General features: G+C 52.8%; 1 protein-coding gene across 5 annotated transcripts in view; it reads left to right on the forward strand.

Moving 5' to 3' along the window:
* The first annotated feature begins 92 nt into the window (after nucleotides 1-92).
* ZC3H3 (zinc finger CCCH-type containing 3) overlaps nucleotides 93-17,051 on the forward strand; it is a 136,706-nt gene continuing 119,747 nt past the window's right edge. The window contains exons 1-4 of one of the 5 annotated variants that reach the window (XM_066209065.1): nucleotides 93-179; nucleotides 2,456-3,109; nucleotides 10,811-12,137; nucleotides 13,740-13,933. In XM_066209065.1, coding sequence (XP_066065162.1) covers nucleotides 2,914-3,109; nucleotides 10,811-12,137; nucleotides 13,740-13,933 — 1,717 coding nt within the window. In that variant the 5' untranslated portion in view covers nucleotides 93-179; nucleotides 2,456-2,913. The other 4 variants (XM_066209199.1, XM_066209004.1, XM_066208939.1 and 1 more) reach the window with 4 other exon arrangements.

Below are 17,051 nucleotides of genomic sequence, written 5' to 3' on the forward strand. Positions count from 1 at the left end.
ACAGCCGGGATTGTCTCATGCAGGAGAGGACGGAACCAAAGGGCCGAAAGGCTTCCCTGGGGATTTTTTTTTCCTTGGGATCGCCCCCCGGGCGTGGGTTTCCTCTACGGACGAGCGGAGCACGGCCAGGACACGCAGCCGGGATTGGCGACAGCGGGGAGGAAAAGGCCGGGCTGGAGGTACCGTGACCTTCGTGTCACCAAGGCTGGATCCGGCCCCGGCGCTGGCATCCAGCGGCGCTGGGAAAAGATGGACAACGCCGGCCTCGCTTGCGGGTTGAGTTTCTGGACGTGGGGAGGGGAAAAAAATCCACCCGCCCCTCCGTAAAAAAAAAAAAAAAAAAAAGGAAAAAAGAAAAAAAAAAAAAAAAAAAAAAAAAAAAGAGCCAAGTCACCCCAAAAGTGATGGTGGTGGCAGCGTTGAGGTGGCAAAAATCCTCCTCCCCCCCGGCCTCCGGGCCGAGCGGGGCCGGGGTTGGGAACGGGGTGCGGCGAAGGGATGTCGAGAGGTGCCTGGGAAGCCTCGGGGAGCGGCGGGATCGCGGTGGGAAGGGATGTGGGATGCGGGGTTGGGGTGGTTGCTGGTGGGTGGGGAGGTGGGATTTTGGGGGGGTGGGGGGGTGGGGAGGGGGTTCCCAGCGTCCGCCCGCCCGCCGCTCCTTTTTTCTTTTTTTTTTCTTTTTTTTTTTTTTTTTTTTTTCCCCTGCTGCTCCTTAATTTCGGGCTGATGAAATGGACGCCCGGAGGAAACTGCAATCACACATGGCCGGAAAGAGATCAGAAAGGAATTTAAAAAAAAAAAAAAAAAAAAGGCAGCAGGATCTTGGAGAAAGGAAAATGCGAGCCGGGCTGGGGGGGTGGGGGGGGTGGAAAACACGGCTGAGGGTGACATCTAGAGGAATTCCAGATGGGAATCGCATTTGGGTGTGGGGGGGTATCCCGGCGGTGGGGGGGTGGCACCCTGGGATGGGGCTGCCTGAATGGAAAAGTGGGAGGGTTTTTTTGGGGGGGAAAAAGAAAGGGGTTAAAGGAAAGCAGCCGCCTTGGGTTTAGTTCCTGTTTGTCCCTGCTGCGACGCTGAGCTGGGAATGAAGCTCCAGGAGTGGCTGGGATTGGAGTCACTTCTGTCATGAGTTTTGTCCAGCCTCAGCTCGATGGGAAGGGGCTGGGGAGTGCAGAGTCGGGAAGGAACATATGGAGAGAGGGGGAAGGCAGCGGGGCACAGGGATTGGTGTCACAGCTCCTGTTTTGTCCCTTTGATGGATTCTGGGTGGGAAAAGATCTGCCGGTGCTCTGGGAATTGTGCAGGGATTTAGGGGAGGCAGAGGGTGAGGGGAGACCAGGGGCACATGTGGTGGGCAGGGGATTTCTTCCTGGCTCCATGCTTTGGGAATTTGGACCAGGAGGGGATTTAGTGGTGCTGGGCTCTCCTGGGGAGTATTTGGGATCCTAGTGATGGATGTACAGGAGTGTCAGTGATGGATGCTTAAGAACTTGGGGATCCCAGTGATGGATCCAGAGATCCATGTCCCAGGCTCATCCCACAATGTGGGCAGGAGGAGAAGAGGGAATTCTGCCCCTCTGCCCCACTCAGATGAAACCCCATCTGTAGAGCTTCCTCCAGCTCTGGGGTCCAACAGCAGAAGGATGTGGAACTGCTGGAGAGAATCCAGAGGAAGCCATGGAGATGCTCCAAGGGATGGAGCCCCTCTGCTCTGCTCTGGAGCCAGGCTGGGAGAGCTAGGAATGTCCTGCCTGGAGAAGGGAAGTCTCCAGGGAGACCTCAGACCCCTTCCAGTGCCTGAAGGGGCTCCAGGAGAGCTGGAGAGGGACTTGGGACGAGGGAGGGAGTGCCAGGACAAGGGAGAATGGCTTTCCACTGCCAGAGGGCCGTGTTAGATGGGATATTGGGAAGAAGTTCTTCCCTGTGAGGGTGGTGAGGTGCTGGGATGGAATTCCCAGAGAAGTTGTGGCTGCCCCATCCCTGGGAGTGTCTGAGGCCAGGTTGGACGGGGCTTGGAGCATCCTGGGGTAGCGGAAGGTGTCCCTGCCTGTGGGAGGGGATTGGAACTGGATGCCCTTCAAAAATCCCTTCCAATCCAAATTGTTTTGTGATTCCATGACTGCAGTGGGGCTGGATGGCCATGGGGCAGCTTTGCACCACCTGGCAGTGGTTCAGTGAGGATTGGGATATTTAGGATTTTACCTCCATGAGGATTGGAGTTGCAGGGAGAGAGAGATCTCCATCTTTCCAGTGGCTGCCTGCAAATCTCCACTTTCTCAAAGAATCTGCGGACATACAGAGTGAAAAGGAGATAATGAAGGGATTTTATTTTCCTTGCTTTATCCATGAATTAACTTCTGTTCCCCCCCCCCTATGGAGCAGAATAAGCTTTTGTTCGGGGCAATAAGCTGCAGAGATAGTGGCTGCTTGTGTTTATGTTTTCCATTTCCAGGCAAATCCCGTTTCAGAGCCCCCTGAACGCCAGGCTGGGAACTGAACATCCCAACCAGAGTGAGCTGCGGTGGATGGAGGATCAGAATAGAAGATTGTTTTTCCACAGGGGACTGAGCAGCCGGGGTTTGGCTTCTGATGTCCATCCAAAACACGTGGGTGGAGAAGGAATGCTCTGTTTTCAGTCAGCAGTGGAATCACTGGTTTAATTTTAGCCTCTTCGGAGCAAACCTCGAAGGAAGGAGATCCCAGAGCAAAGCACCCTACGGAGGCTAGAAGGGGCAGAGCATCTGGAGTCTCCATGTGGCCCCCAGGAATAGGGGTGTGCCCCCAGACTGGTGCTGCTGAGCATCCAAAATTCATGGTTCTTCTTAAAAACCTGGATGTGGCTTGTCTGTGCAGGTCAGGGGAAGCATTGGGACATCGTGGAGCTGCTGGGAGGAAAAGGAGAAGCTGTGGATGTGCCAAGCTCCATCAAAAGGTGCCCCAGCAATACAGAGGGGAGCTTCAGTGGGTGAAATGGCAGGAAAAATTGGTTCCAGGAGGAACCAAGCAAGTTGGATTCCCTCTGTGACTTTTGGATGTGCATGGACCTCTGTTTTGCTGAATGGTGCTGCCCACAGAACTCCAGAGATCCTGCTGGGAGAAGAACCAGGTAAAAAAAAAAACCCAGGAAGGTCTCAAAAATTAATCTTCTTCCTGGACATCCTTCTCTCTCATCCAGGGCTTGCAAAGAAGTATCTGATGCCGCTTTTCCCTCAGCTTTTCCAGCAAAAGCCATGGCTCAGATTATCAGGAACAGTTTGTTTCCCCTCTCTTTTGTGCTGTTTCCTGAAACCAAAAGGATTTGAAAATGGTTTTTTTGCAAGGAACACCAGAGGGACAGGTCCTGCAAGGTGGGAATTTTGCAATGGCAACTGGTGGTGTCACAGCATTAAACTGGGATAAAACCAGATCCCTGGATGGCCACATGCTCCTGGAAGAGCTCTGCTGGACAATGCTGAACATCCAAACCGTGTTCCCAAATCCAAATATTTACATTTGGCAGTGTATGGATTTCTTTCTCAACCTTTCCAAGCAGGGAAAAGTCCAAGGCCCAAGCGGCTGGGGAGCAAAGTCCTCTCCTCTTCACAGCTGAAGTTGGGTCAATACGGATGTTTTCACATTAACAAATATTTTTGGGAATTCTGCCACGGTTTCCTAGTGGATTGATTTTATCCCTTGGAATTGGTAAGGGAAAAGCCATGTTTCCATTGCCAGGATATGGTGGAGACATATCAGGATCATGGAATGGTTTGGTTTGGAAAGGAGCTTCAAATTCGTCCAGTTTCACCCCCTGCCATGGGCAGGGACAACTTCCACTATCCCAGGTTGCTCCAAGCTCTGTCCAAGCTGGTCTTGGACACTTCCAGGGATCCAGGGGCAGCCACAGCTTCTCTGGGAATTCCATTCCTGCCCCTCACCACCCTCACAGGGAAGAATTCCTTTCCAGAATCCCATCTAGCTCTGCTCTCTGGCAGTGGGAAGCCATTCCCTGTGTCCTGGCACTCCATCCCTTGTCCCAAAATCCCTCTCCAACTCTCTTGGAGCCCCTTCAGGCACTGGAAGGGGCTCTGAGGTCTCCCTGGATCCTTCTCTTCTCCAGGCTGGACATTCCCAGCTCTCCCAGCCTGGCTCCAGAGCAGAGCAGAGGGGCTCCATCCCTTGGAGCATCTCCGTGGCCTCCTCTGGAATCTCTCCAGCAGCTCCACATCCTTCTGCTGTTGGGGACCCCAGAGCTGGGTCCTGTGAGTCCCCGTGGTCACCTCCTTGCTCAGTAAAGGAAACGTATTTTGCCGTGGGGTGTCACAGCCCCCACGATCCCATTCCCACAGAGCAGAGGATTTAGGATGTTTTTGGATTAACTGATTTGTAGCTGAGGTTTTGGATCCGTGGTTGGTCCTTCTGCATCCATGGAATTGTCAAATGAACCATCCTGAATTCAGTGGGTGAACACAGAGGAGAAAGAAGAGGATTTGCTCCCTGTCCCCACTTGGAAAATAATTCCTACTGGGAATGACAGTGGTGTGGAAGCACAGAGATCATCCCTCTGGTTTTTCCCTTTCCCAAACACGCCGATTCAGCTCTATGTGTAGCTCCTGCCCTGGCAGCGCCACCGGAGGCAAGAAACATCCCCAAAAACCAGACACCACAACAAAAAACCAGTATCCATCTGATAAATGACAGCAGCTTTTCCTTGAGGATCCTTCAGCCATTTCTTCTCATGTTCCTGACATTTTCCTCTTTGTTTTCCATCTAACCCAGGAGACATCTCCTTCCCTTGAGCCTTGCTCTGGAGTCTTGCTGTTATCAGCAAAAAAATGTGATTTGAGAGTTTGTTTGCCCTTGGGAAGCACTTTTTTTTTTTCCCATTTGAGTTAAAATAGGAAATAACTTTTCAGAGCAGCAGCAGATTTCTTCAGTGGTAAATAATTGCTGTGTTCCTCATGGAGCTGGGGCTGTGTCCATGGATTTCTGTAGGAATCAGGAGGAAAGGTTTTTAGCAGGGCCTGGAGTGATGGGATGAGGGGTGATGGAATTAAACAGAAAGGGGAGAGGTTTAGATTGGAGATAAAGAAGAAATTGTTCACTATGAGGATGGTGAGATGCTGGATCAGGCTGCTCAGGGAAATTGTGGATGCCCCATCCCTGGAAATGTTGAGAAGAAGAAGAGGGAGAAGGAGAAAGAGACAAAGAAGAGGAGAAGGAAAAGGAGGATGAAGGAGAAGGAGAAGGAGAAGGAGAAGGAGAAGGAGAAGGAGAAGGAGAAGGAGAAGGAGAAGGAGAAGGAGAAGGAGAAGGAGAAGGAGAAGAAGTTCTGCAGCCAGATCACGTCCCACGAGTCCATGCCGTGGATGTTGCCAGCACAGGAGGGAATGGGTCAGTCACCCCCAGACTCTTTTCTTCCCAATCCTTCTTTCCACTTCCTGGATTCTCTCCCCTTTTTGTTTTTTTACACTTTAATTAAGGCATCTCCCTGAAATCCTGACACAATGATCCAACTGAGCCTCAAAAGTGCTGGAAGACATTCCAGAGAATCTGTGGCTGCCTCATCCCTGGAATTGTTCCAGGCCAGGTTGGAAAGGGTTTGGAGCAGCCTGGGATAGTGGAAAGTGTCCCTGCCCAGGCTGGGGGTGGAATACCATGACTTTGAAGGTTCCTTCCAATCCAAAATATTCCATGATGTCCCACATGTGCTGCTCCTGCAAATGGATCCCTGGCAGTGCTGGGTGCTTCAGGATCCAGGGATTCTCTGGCACACTTGTCACTGGATCTGCACTGGGTTAATGTTTTAGGACATTGAAAGGATTTATTTTTGGGCTGAACGAGACAATTGAATTCCTCTTCCATGTGTTCCCTTCTCTGGGATGTTTACTCACACCCCAAACCCTTCACATTTTTCTTCCCCCCTCTATTTAAAAAAATTAAATTAGACTTTCAAAGTGTCATAGAAACTTAGTGCTGTGAATTAAAAGTGCCATGAATTCTTTTTGGATATGTTGCTTGTGACAGGAATGGGCTGGAAAGCCAGGAGAAAAAAAAAAAAAAAGGTTTATTTTAATATTTTAAAATCCTCGTCTCTCCTTTGCCCTCTGCACAATTCCCAAGGGAGATTTCTGCCAGCTGCTTGTCCCAAGGCAGGATGCTCCTTTCTATTCCCTGGAGAAGATCCAGTTCAGGCTTAAAATGCTGTTTCTCCTCCTCTGGATACCCCCATCTCAAAGCTCTCCCAATGGAAAACATCCAAGGATGACCCCAAGTGGTCCAAGATCCTCCAAACTTTGCATTTTCTCCTTACAAATTTCGGTGTAAATCGGTAAAACAGCTTTGAGTTTGCCTTTTCCCGAGGTTGCATTTTGTGGGAGTGGTAGATCCACGGCTTCCCTGGGTTAAAAATGAACTTTTCCTCCACGTGTGCTGAATTAATTTCAATTCAGAGCAGCTCGTTCCGAGCTCATTTATGCAAAGCACTCGACTCCCTGTGCCAGCACAGGGAGGGGGGGAAGGAGCAGCTGGGAGTGGAGGAGGATTTTTTTTGGCACAAGTGCCAATTCCTGTCAGTTTAAAGCCATTATGAAACCCTGGGTGGGATTTGGGATCGATTGAAACTGATCTGAGGGCTGCCCAAAGGGAGGAGACCTGTCATTCCTGCCTGCCTGGTTCCCAGCCTGTTCCCATGTGTGCAAGACTTAGGAAAAAAAAGAGAGGATTTGGGGTGTTTTTTAGCAGTTTTAGGGTCAGACGCCGTAAATTCTTTGTATTTTGAAGCCTTTTCTCCCAAAATAGTTTATCCCAAAGAGCTGGTTCTTTCCATATTCCACTTTAAAATGCCACAAAACACCATAAATAATTTACTAAATCTCCCTTTCCAAGCAGGGAAATCGTGGGCTCATCCCTGACATGTGATTTGATCAGAGCTGGGACAGGCAGAACTCCCCGGCTGCCTCGGGAAGTGAGATATCCCAAGGGACAGCATCTGTTTTAAAGGATTTGAGGCTGATAATCGGTTGCTTTCCCAAAGGTTCCATCCTGGTGTCGTGTTGCTTCAGCTCCTTGCCTCGGCTTTTTGTTCCCCGAATAATTTTAGGCTGGAGTTTTGTCTCCTCTGCAGACTCGAGGCTCTGCTGCTCATTGTTTATGGGGTTTATTCCCTCAGGGAAGAACGAAGTTATTTGGAAAACAAGCTCCTTAAGGATTTTCTTCACTTCCACAAGTAAACTTGAAGCTTTGGGACTGAAACGTTTTAAAAACGACAGCCAAAGTGTGGGAAATAAGGAATCACGAGGCTCATGGGTGGAATTAACATTTCCTTGCTGGAGATTGTCCTTTGGATCACCGGGAAAATCTCCCCCTCATGCCTGGCTGTGGGAAGACGCTGGTGATGGGAGAGGGGACAGGGGATGGGGACAGGTGGGAGAGTTGGGTAAGGCTGGAAAGAGGACAGGAGTCAGGGAATGAGGACACCCAGTCCAGGCTGGGCTGGGGACAACTGGACCAGGTTTACCTTGATACAGGAGATCCCAGAATCCTGGAATGGTTTGCATTGGAAGAAACCTTAGGGATCATCCCATTCCAATCCCTGCCATGGGCAGAGACACCTTCCACTACACCAGGTTGCTCCAAACCCCTGTCCAACCTGGCCAGGGACACTTCCAGGGATGGGGCAGCCACAGCTTCTTTGGGAATTCCATTCCAGGGCCTCACTACTCTCCCAGGGAAGATTTTTTTCCCAGTATCCCATTTAACCCTGTCTTCAGGCAGTTTGAAGCCATCCCCTGTGTCGTGTCCCTCCATCCCTTGTCCAAAGTCCCTCTCCATCTCTCCTGGAGCCCCTTTAGGCACTGGAATGAGCTCTGAGCTCTCCCTGGAACTTTCTCTTCTCCAGGCTGGACATTCCCAGCTCTCCCAGCCTGGCTCCAAGATTTCCAGTTTCCAAGTAGTTAAATTGTGTTTCACATGTCTCAGAAATTGCAGCTTTAGTGAGCCTCGGGAACTGCACATGTGGAGAAAGAAGGGAAGAAGAAACTTGGGATAAAATGTCACCCAAACCTCGACCCAGTGGAACATGGAACCAATGGACCAGGGAGAGGTAGAGAAACAACCAAGGCCAGGAGAAGGAAAACCCGGCTCCCCCCTTTTCTGTGCAGAACGGTAAATAATCCCAATATTTTGCCTCAGTTTGTAGATCAGGCTCTTGCACGCTGTGTGAAAGAACCTTTTTTGGACCGACAGCCACAGGAGAAATGCTGCAGCCATCTGATCGCTGGGAGATGGGGACAGCTGGACCAACCACGCAGGGATGGGGACAGGAGAAATGGGGACAACTGGGCCAGGCTGGGATGGGGACAGGAGAAATGGGGTCAGCTGGACCAGGCTGGGATGGGGACAGGAGAAATGGGGACAACTGGGCCAGGCTGGGATGGGGACAGGAGGAATGGGGACAGCTGGATCAGGCTGGGATGGGGACAGGAGATGGCTGGATGAGGTTGTGGAACAGAGGCTGGGGACAAGGGCTGGGGAAAGAGAAGAGCCACGGTGGCCCAGGCTGAGGACAGGGACTAGGGACAGCTGGTCCAGACTAAGATGGGAACAGAGGACAGGGACTGGTGACAGTTGGAAGGAACAGGGGCTGGTGACAGTTGGGCCAGGCTGAGATGGGAACATGGCTATTCCAGGCCGGGGACAGAGGCCGGGGACAGCCAGGCCGGGCTGAGTTAGGCCCAGGCCCAGCCCTGGGCCCAGTTCAGGCCGCGCCGTCCCGTCCCCGTTGCCCGGCAACAGCCGCGGGCGTCACGTGACCGCCCAGCAGCGCTCATGTGGGTCCGTTGGGGCGGCGGCGCGGCTTGATGACGTCACGGCGGCGCGGGGCCGTGCGGGAGAGCTGCGGGAATGGAGGAACGGGAGCGGCTGTGCCGGGAGATCCGAGTGCTCCAGGGTGCGGGGATCGGAGGGATCGGGGGGATCCGGGAATGGGGGAGGCTGTGCCGGGAGATCCGAGTGCTCCAGGGTGCGGGGATCGGGGGGATCGGAGGGATCCGGGAATGGGGGAGGCTGTGCCGGGAGATCCGAGTGCTCCAGGGTGCGGGGATCGGGGGGATCGGGGGGATCCGGGAATGGGGGAGGCTGTGCCGGGAGATCCGAGTGCTCCAGGGTGCGGGGATCGGGGGGATCCGGGAATGGGCGAGGCTGTGCCGGGAGACCCGAGTGCTCCAGGGTGTGAAGGGATCGGCGGGAACACCGGGAAACGAGAGAACACCGAGAGGAATGGGGAAGGAAGGGAAGGGGGGGACGAGGAAAAAAAGGTCGGGGTCGGAAAACAGGAGCGGCTGCTACGAGGGGAGTTGGGAGGAATGTGATAGGGCCTGGAGGAAATTTGGGCATTTTGAGGGGCGGCGCGGTGTTTTAAGGGAATTTTGGGAATCTGCGGTGGGACGGTGACAGGTTGTGCCCGGACCTGGGGAGTTGGTGGGGGAAGGACGAGCTGTGGAAGGGATGTTGGATTTTAGGGGGGGAATTGGGGAGGAGTGTGAGTGGGATGGAGACGGAGAAGATCCCAGAATGCTGGGAGAACGAAGGAAAGGGGAGAGGAGAGGACTCAGGAAATCTGGGAGAAGACGGGAGTGATCCAGGGAGTGTTGGGAAAAGGTGTAAAGGGAGAAGACCCAGGAAAGCCGAGCGGGCCAAGGCAGGGAGGGAACAGAGCCCGTGGAGTGCTAGGGGATTTTGGGATCACCAGGGAATTCCCACAGTGCTGCTCTCGGCAGGATCTGAGACTCTCCTGGCTTTGGGAAGGGACTCTTCTCTGTCCCACAGCCCCGGGCTGGGAGCACAGAGGTGGGATGTGTATCCATGTGCCCTTCCCAAGCTCTGGAAAGCGCCAGAACTTATTTCAGCCCCAAATTTCTCTGATTTTGTCCTTCAAAGTAAAGTTTCCTTGTTAGTTGGGCCACACCCTCCGCTCAGGACTTGGGATTTGCCTCTCCAGGAGCTCCTGTGTGGGGGAATGATGAGAGGGAGGAAAACAGTGCTTGTTTTTCCATGAGGAATGTGCTGATGCTGCTCTCCTGGCAGCTCCCTGACCCTGGTGAAGGAAAATCTCTGCCTGAAATAATGGGCTCCAAATTCCTTCGGGAATCACTGATGGGAAAGGTTTTTTTTTTAACACCTAGACTGGACAAGGGCAGGAATTCCTGAATTAAGAGGAATGTCGGAGGATCGAAGCACCAGGGAGAGGCGGTGGCTTCCAGAGGGACACAACAGCAAGGCCTTGGAGGGGAAGCAAGGAAGGGAATTTAGGAACGGATCTGGAGCACCAGGAGCAGCTGAGGGGCTCGTCCTGGAGAAAAGGAGGGAATCTTCTGGGTCCCTAAAATTCTCTGACAGGAGAGTGGAGCCAGGTGGGATCAGGATCTGCCAGGACACAGGGAATGGCTTCCCATTGCCAGTGAGCAGGGACAGATGGGATATTAGGAGGAGATTCTTCCCTTTGAGGGGGGGTGAGGGGCTGGAATGGAATTCCCAGAGGAGCTGTGGCTGCCCCTGGATTCCTGGAAGTGCCAAAGGCCTAATTGGACGAGGCTTGGAGCAACCTGTGGAATCCAGGGCTGTGGCAGGGGAGTGGAACCGGATGTTCTTGAAAGTCCCTTCCGACCCAAACCATTCCTGGATGCTGCGGTTCCACGACCTTTCCCCCCACCCCTGGCTCATCCAAAGCGCGAGTGGCGATGTAATTCCAGCGCAAGGAGAAGCAGCCTTGCGTGCTGCTCTCAAATCCCCGCGGGGTTAGGGAATCAATGCTCTGTCTTCTCTTCCACAGGTCTCATAAACAGCCACAGGAACATGCACGGCAACGTCCCACGCCCGGCGCCGTCGGCTCCTCCGAGGTGGAGCAACCCCCGGCAGCCCGGCTACACCAGGAGAGGAGCCTTTCCCACCAGGTACCCCCAGCAGCCTCCCAGGAATTTCCACCCGCGCCAGACCCACACCTGGAGGAAAAAATACTCCCTGGACAACCGGCTGCTGGGACCGGGGTATGACCTCGGAAGTGCTTCCGGCGCTTCCCAGGATTTTGGGAGCCGTGGGGACAGCCGGACCCCCGAGCCACCGGAATCGTCGCCGGAGAGACACGTGGACTTCACCAGGGATGGGAACATCGTTGTGGATATCCAGGTGCCACAAAGGGCTGGCCAGGAAAATGCGGGTCCTTACGGCGAGTTTTCCGGGCGGGAAGCGGCGGTGGCTCCTCCGGGGGATGGAAATAGCCAGAAATGTCTTCTCCAGAAGGAAGAGAGAAGACCTTCCCTATCCATTTCCTTCAGTTCCACCTCAAGGACTGTGTGCCTGCCCGGAAGCGGAGCTGGGAGCTCCTTTTCCACCTCTGGAAGCAGCAGTGAAAGTGCCGTGGCGCTGAAGTCGGAGCCACAAATACCTTTGGAATTGCCAGGTCAGGAGCCGGCCCAGCACTCGGCACGGATCAAGGCAGAGCCACCCTCTCCAGGGCAGCCGAGTGGTGAGGAAGTCCGGGATGCTTCCCTACATCCCAAACTCTTTGGGAACGCTGAGACCTGCTCTCTGGACCTGCTCTCTCGGCCTGCTCAGGCTGGGGTGACTCCAGTGAAGAGCAGATTTCCCGTAATTCCCAAAGCTCCCGCTCTCCAAAAAGCTGCCTCTGCACCCCTCTCCGGCAAATCTCAGAAATTCAGGAAAAACAACTACACCTGGGTGGCAAACCCTGGGAAAAACTCTCGGATTGTGAAGAGGTGGGCGAGCCCTCGAGCCGAAAATTCCAAGAAGGGCGTTGCGGGGGCGGACAAAGGTGCTAAAATCTCCCCCAAAGCGGATTTGGGAGCGAAGGTAAAGAAGCTGGGATTGCAATCCAAGCTGGGGGTTTCTCCCAGTAAATATAAGTGGAAAGCCTCCAGCTTGCAGGCTTTGCCTTCCACTTCCAAGTCAGCATTCCAGTGGAGATCCGAGGACCAGAAGAAGCCTCCAGCCCCAAACATCCCTCGAGCCGCCTCTGTCCCGCCGGCTCTGAGCGCGGCATCCGTTGTTCCCAGTGGGATGAAATCCTTTGGAGAGGCTACACTGTCCAGTTACAAGGTGAAGAGTCGGACAAAAATCATCAAGAGGAAAGGGAACATGAGGTGAGTTGTTGGTTTGGGTTTTGGGTCCGTGGATTTCGTGTCAGGTTGTGGCTGTGGGAGAAATTCCGGTGAGGGTTGTTGTGTGCTGGAGGATTTTTGGAAGCATGGGATGGTTTGGGTTGGAAGACCTTAAAAATCATGGAATTCCACACCCTTGCTATTGGCTGGGACACCTTCCACAATCCCAGGCTGCTCCAAGCCCCATCCAACCTGGCCTTGGACACTTCCAGGGATAGGGCAGCCACAGATTCTCTGGGAATTCCATTCCTGCCACTCGCCACCCTCACAGGGAGGAATTTCTTCCCAATATCCCATCTAACCCTGCCCCCTGACAGTGGGAAGCCATTCTCTGTGTCCTGGCACTCCATCCCTTTTCCCAAGTCCCTCTCCAGCTTTCTTGAAGCCCCTTTAGGCACTGGAAGGGGCTCTGAGGTCTCCCTGGATCCTGCCCTTCTCCATGCTGGACATTCCCAGCTCTCCCAGCCTGGCTCCAGAGCAGAGGGGCTCCTCTGGATTTGCTCAAGCAGTTCCACGTCCTCTGGGTGATTCAGAGCTGGATCCTGTGAATCCCTGCGGTCACTCCCTCACTCGGCAAAGGAAGATGCATTTTCCTTGATTTAATTTCAAGTTCTCGTAATTGTTGTGTTGATTCCTGCTTGTGTTTCCCAGATCCCTTCAGTGCTTCCCAGCAGGTTTCCATCCTTGCCCTGCCCTCCTGCTTTGCCTGGAAAACTACCGGTGGGTGGATTGTGCTGGGAAAATCACTCTGGAGCATCCTGGAGAAGCTGGGAATGTCTGGGATTTTTTGGCAGCTCAGGGAGGGAGACCTCCCACACCTTGGTAAATTCCAGTAGAGCCAGAGGAGGGATCATCCTCCTGTGCTGGGTGTTGCTGAGGCTTCTCAAATCCGGGGGGAAGGATGTTGAGGATCTGGAGCATGTCCAGAGTTGGGAAAAGGAGCTGGGGAAGGGTCTGGAGCATCAGGAGCAGCTGAGGGAGCTGGGGAAGCTCTACCTGGAGAAAAGGAGGCTCAGGGAGCATCTTCTGGCTCCCCAAATTCCCTGACAGGAGGGTGAAGCCGGGAGGGATCAGGATCTCCCAGCGAACAAGGGACAGGGTGTGAGGAAACAGCCTCAAACTGCTCCGGGAGTGGTTTAGTTTGGATTTTGGGAAAACTCCTTCCCGTAAAGGTTGGTCAGGCATTGGGAACCCCCATCCCTGGAGGGATTTTAGATCCCTGTGGATGTAGAACTTGGGGACGTGATCAGTGGTAGCTTTGGTGCTGCTGGGAAATGCTTGGAGTCGATCTCAGAGGCCTTTTCCAACCTAAACCATTCCATGACTGCGTGATTCAATCCCTCACATCTGTTGAGCAGAAGGCAACGAGTACGTTTGGCTGTCAAACACCTCATTCTCCATCTGCTCCTTGCCAGGAATTCCTCACATTTGCCCGTTTCCTTGGAATTTTCTGTTGAGAGCTTCTCCTCCCCCCTCATCCAGAGGAAAATCGTGGTGGGATTTGACTCCTCTTGGAGAAGGACAGCAGGAGAGTTTTGGTCACTTCCCTGCTCCCTCCTGACCGTGTGACGTTCCTTTTCCTAGCTCCCCCACGGATAAGAAGAACATCTCCCCCACCACAGCTCTGAGGAGCCGCTTCCACCTCCGGAGGAGGAATTCCATGCGGGGAAAACCTTCGGTGACGGCGAAACGCTCCTCGCCCCGGGGCCTGGTGCAGATCTCCAAGCACCGGCTCTGCCGGATGCCGGCCACCAGGACGCAGGTGGCCACCAAGGAAGGTAGGAACAGGCATTCCAAAGGCTCACGGACTCTGGAATGATCCCGAGGGTTCTTGGATTTTGGGAATGTGTTGGTGAACCCTCCCGGAGGTGTTGTTGGTCCTGGAGCAAACACTGAGGAGAAGTTTGACTCCCCTGTCCGTGTTGTCCTTTGGCATCGCCACAAAAACACTGCTTCCTGCTTTTTCCTGGGGTTTCCCTGGGTTTTCGGGAAGGTTTTCCAGGAAGGAAGAGGTTGGCAGAGGTAGGAATACAGAAATCTTTCACCTGTATCCCAGTGCTGTGTCCAGTTTTAGATCTGATTTGCTTTAAACACCGTTATTAGTGTAACACTAATAACATCACGTTTGGGAACAGGGAATTTACATCCATGTCCTGCTGCCTTGGAGCAGAACTTGGAGCTCAGAGTGGCACCTCCAAGTGCCTGGAATGTTGTTGGAATGTTGATCGCTCCAAGTCAGGTTCTTCTGTTCCCTAGGGATGTTTTTATGGATTAAAGGCTTCCCCCACCTGGGATTCAGTTGTTTCAGATGGATATGAGGCACATTTTCCCTGTGGCCCCGCAGAATTTCCTGTGGGAATTGCTAGAGCTGGGAGGGAGATTTGAATCAGACGTAGCTGGGATTTCTCCAGGGACATTTTGGGATTATTTGGTGTTCAAACACCTCAATTGAGTTGTTACTGAGTTTTACTGGATGAGAGATTTTGGAAAAGGGGCTGGAGTGCCGGGACAAGGGGGAGTGCCTTCCCACTGCCTGAGGGCAGCGTTAGATGGGAAATTGGGAAGGAATTCTTCCCTGGGAGGGTGGGGTGGCCCTGGAATGGAATTTCCAGAGAAGCTGTGGCTGTCCCTGGATCCCTGGAAGTGTCCAAGGCCAGGTGGGATGGGGCTTGGAGCAACCTGGGATTGTGGAAGGTGTCCCTGCCCATGGCAGGGGTGTGGAATTCCATGGTCTTTGAGTTCTCCCAACCCACACCATTTCACAATTCCATGAAAAGACAGAAAGCTCTGGATACACGGAGCAATTTGGGTTTGCTCCAGCATTTAACCTCGGAGGGAGTTGAGGCAGTGATGATTCCAGGGATATCAGCTTGTTTGGAATCCCAGTTCCTTGATTGAAGGGAGTGCTCCTATACTGAAATCTAGGTTTTAACTGGATAGGAATGAGAAAATGAAGCAGGAATGTGATTTTGCTCCAGGCTTTGGGAAGTTGGCAAATAAAGGCTGGAGAATGGAAGCAAAAAAAGGGAGTTGGTCTGGAAGTGACCTTGGGAGAGCAGGGAGTTCATTCCCCCCTCCAAAAGTGGATTCAATTATCCAGCCTTTCCTGGCAGATGCTTCTCTGTGTGGCACCTTCTCCTTAGCAGAGAAATTCGGGAAGAGCCTGGATTGCCTTGAAATTCCCTCAGTGAATTTTGGATTTGCTCCCTTTGATTAAAATTGACTTTCTGGATTTGAATCCTTTTGTACTTCAAGATTTTTCTTGGAGAGCTTCAATCCCAGGCAGAGGATTTGCGGCTTCATGTGTTGGAATAGTCTTAAACCCCGGGTTTTACGAGCTGTGGAATTATTCCAGGGCTGTTCATCCACGTGCTCCAGGACTCCTGTGTTGTTTTTTTTTTGGTTTTTTTTTCCCCATGTTTAGTAGGAAAAGGTTATTGGGTGATGGATGGGGCAGGGATATTCCCAAGTCTGGGAGATCCTGGATGCTCACAGGGATTGGAACAACTCCCATGTTCCACTTTGTTCCCTCTGAGTGTATAATTATGGATGTGGTGCCAGTGTCTTCTGGTTCCACAGGGAGCTGGAAATAAGTGAAGTCTCTTGGATTCAATTCCTGGCTCTCAGGTTATCCAAGAGATTTTGGGAAGGTTGTTGTGGTTTCTTTTGTGGATATTAATCCCAGCGAAATGTGGATATTAATCACCACGAAGTGGTGGAATTTCCAGTCTTTTCCATTTCTCCTTGGACAGGTGTGAGGGAAGTAAATGGGTTTACTGGGATACACTGGGAGCAGAGTGGGGCAGGAATGGAGCAGGGAGGTGGATCCGTTTCTGGGGTCACGCTGGAGGGAAATACAGAGGGGAGGAATGTTCTCAACTTCCTGCACGGCAGCGTGGCTGGAAAAGCTGGATCAGCCCCTTCCATCGGTGACACAGCCGGGCTGGTTTCCTGTTTGTCCAGATCCACAGGATTTTGGGATCTGTGACACAGCTCTCTGGGCTGTACAAAGACATTGCTCCTGCTTTTCCCAAGTCCTGGTCTGTCTCCTGACCTTCCAGTTCCCTTCTTGGACCCAAATGGGTCTGTTTGGTCCCATCGGTGGGGAAGCTCTTCCAGCCTTTTCCGAGTTTTGAACTGGGATTGGTGTTTCCCAATGCTCTGTCTAGAGGCACTTCCCTCTGTGGGAATTGCTTTTATTTAGGGATCAGAGAGCCAATGGAAAGGGGCAGATTGGTGGGAATTTCCTTGGGATTATTTGGGCTGTTCCATGAGACATCCACCTGCAGCTGTTAGCAGTTGATTCCAAAATGCTTGATTCAGTGGAATGTTTAGTAGCGGCTCAGATATTGGAGTGTGTCCCAAATGGAAGTTTTTCCAGTGGGATGGTGGAGGAGGGAGGAAGTTCCTGGTCAGGCTGCCTCCCTCACCTCTGGGATCCTCAGGGATGTGATGGAAGAGGGATAAAAGGTGGTGTTTGTTTCTCTCCTTATCCAGGGAAAAGCTGGGGGACCAACAAGGATCGCCAAGGTTTCGGGTGCCACTGTGTTGGATAAAACCAAGGAATGGTTTGTGTGGGAAGGGACCTTGGAAATGATGGAATTCCAGCCCTCTGCTGTGGGCAGGGACACTTGCCACTATCCCAGGTTGCTCCAAGCCTTGTCAAACCTGGCCTTGGACGCTTCCAGGGATCCAGGGGCAGCCACAGCTTCTCTGGGAATTCTGTTTCAGCCCCTTCTCAAATCTCACAGGGAGGAATTCCTTCCCAAATCCCATCTATCCCTGCCCTCTGGCAGTAGGAACCCATTCCCTGTGTCCTGGCACTTCAGGTCCTTGTCCAAAGTCCCTCTCCACCTCCCTTGGAGCCCCTTTAGGCACTGGAAGGGGCTCCAAGCT

Source organism: Chamaea fasciata, unplaced genomic scaffold (genome assembly GCF_029207755.1).
Source record: "Chamaea fasciata isolate MVZ Bird 193981 ecotype frontalis unplaced genomic scaffold, bChaFas1.0.hap1 SCAF_1, whole genome shotgun sequence".
In the NCBI taxonomy this organism is placed as follows: domain Eukaryota; kingdom Metazoa; phylum Chordata; class Aves; order Passeriformes; family Sylviidae; genus Chamaea; species Chamaea fasciata.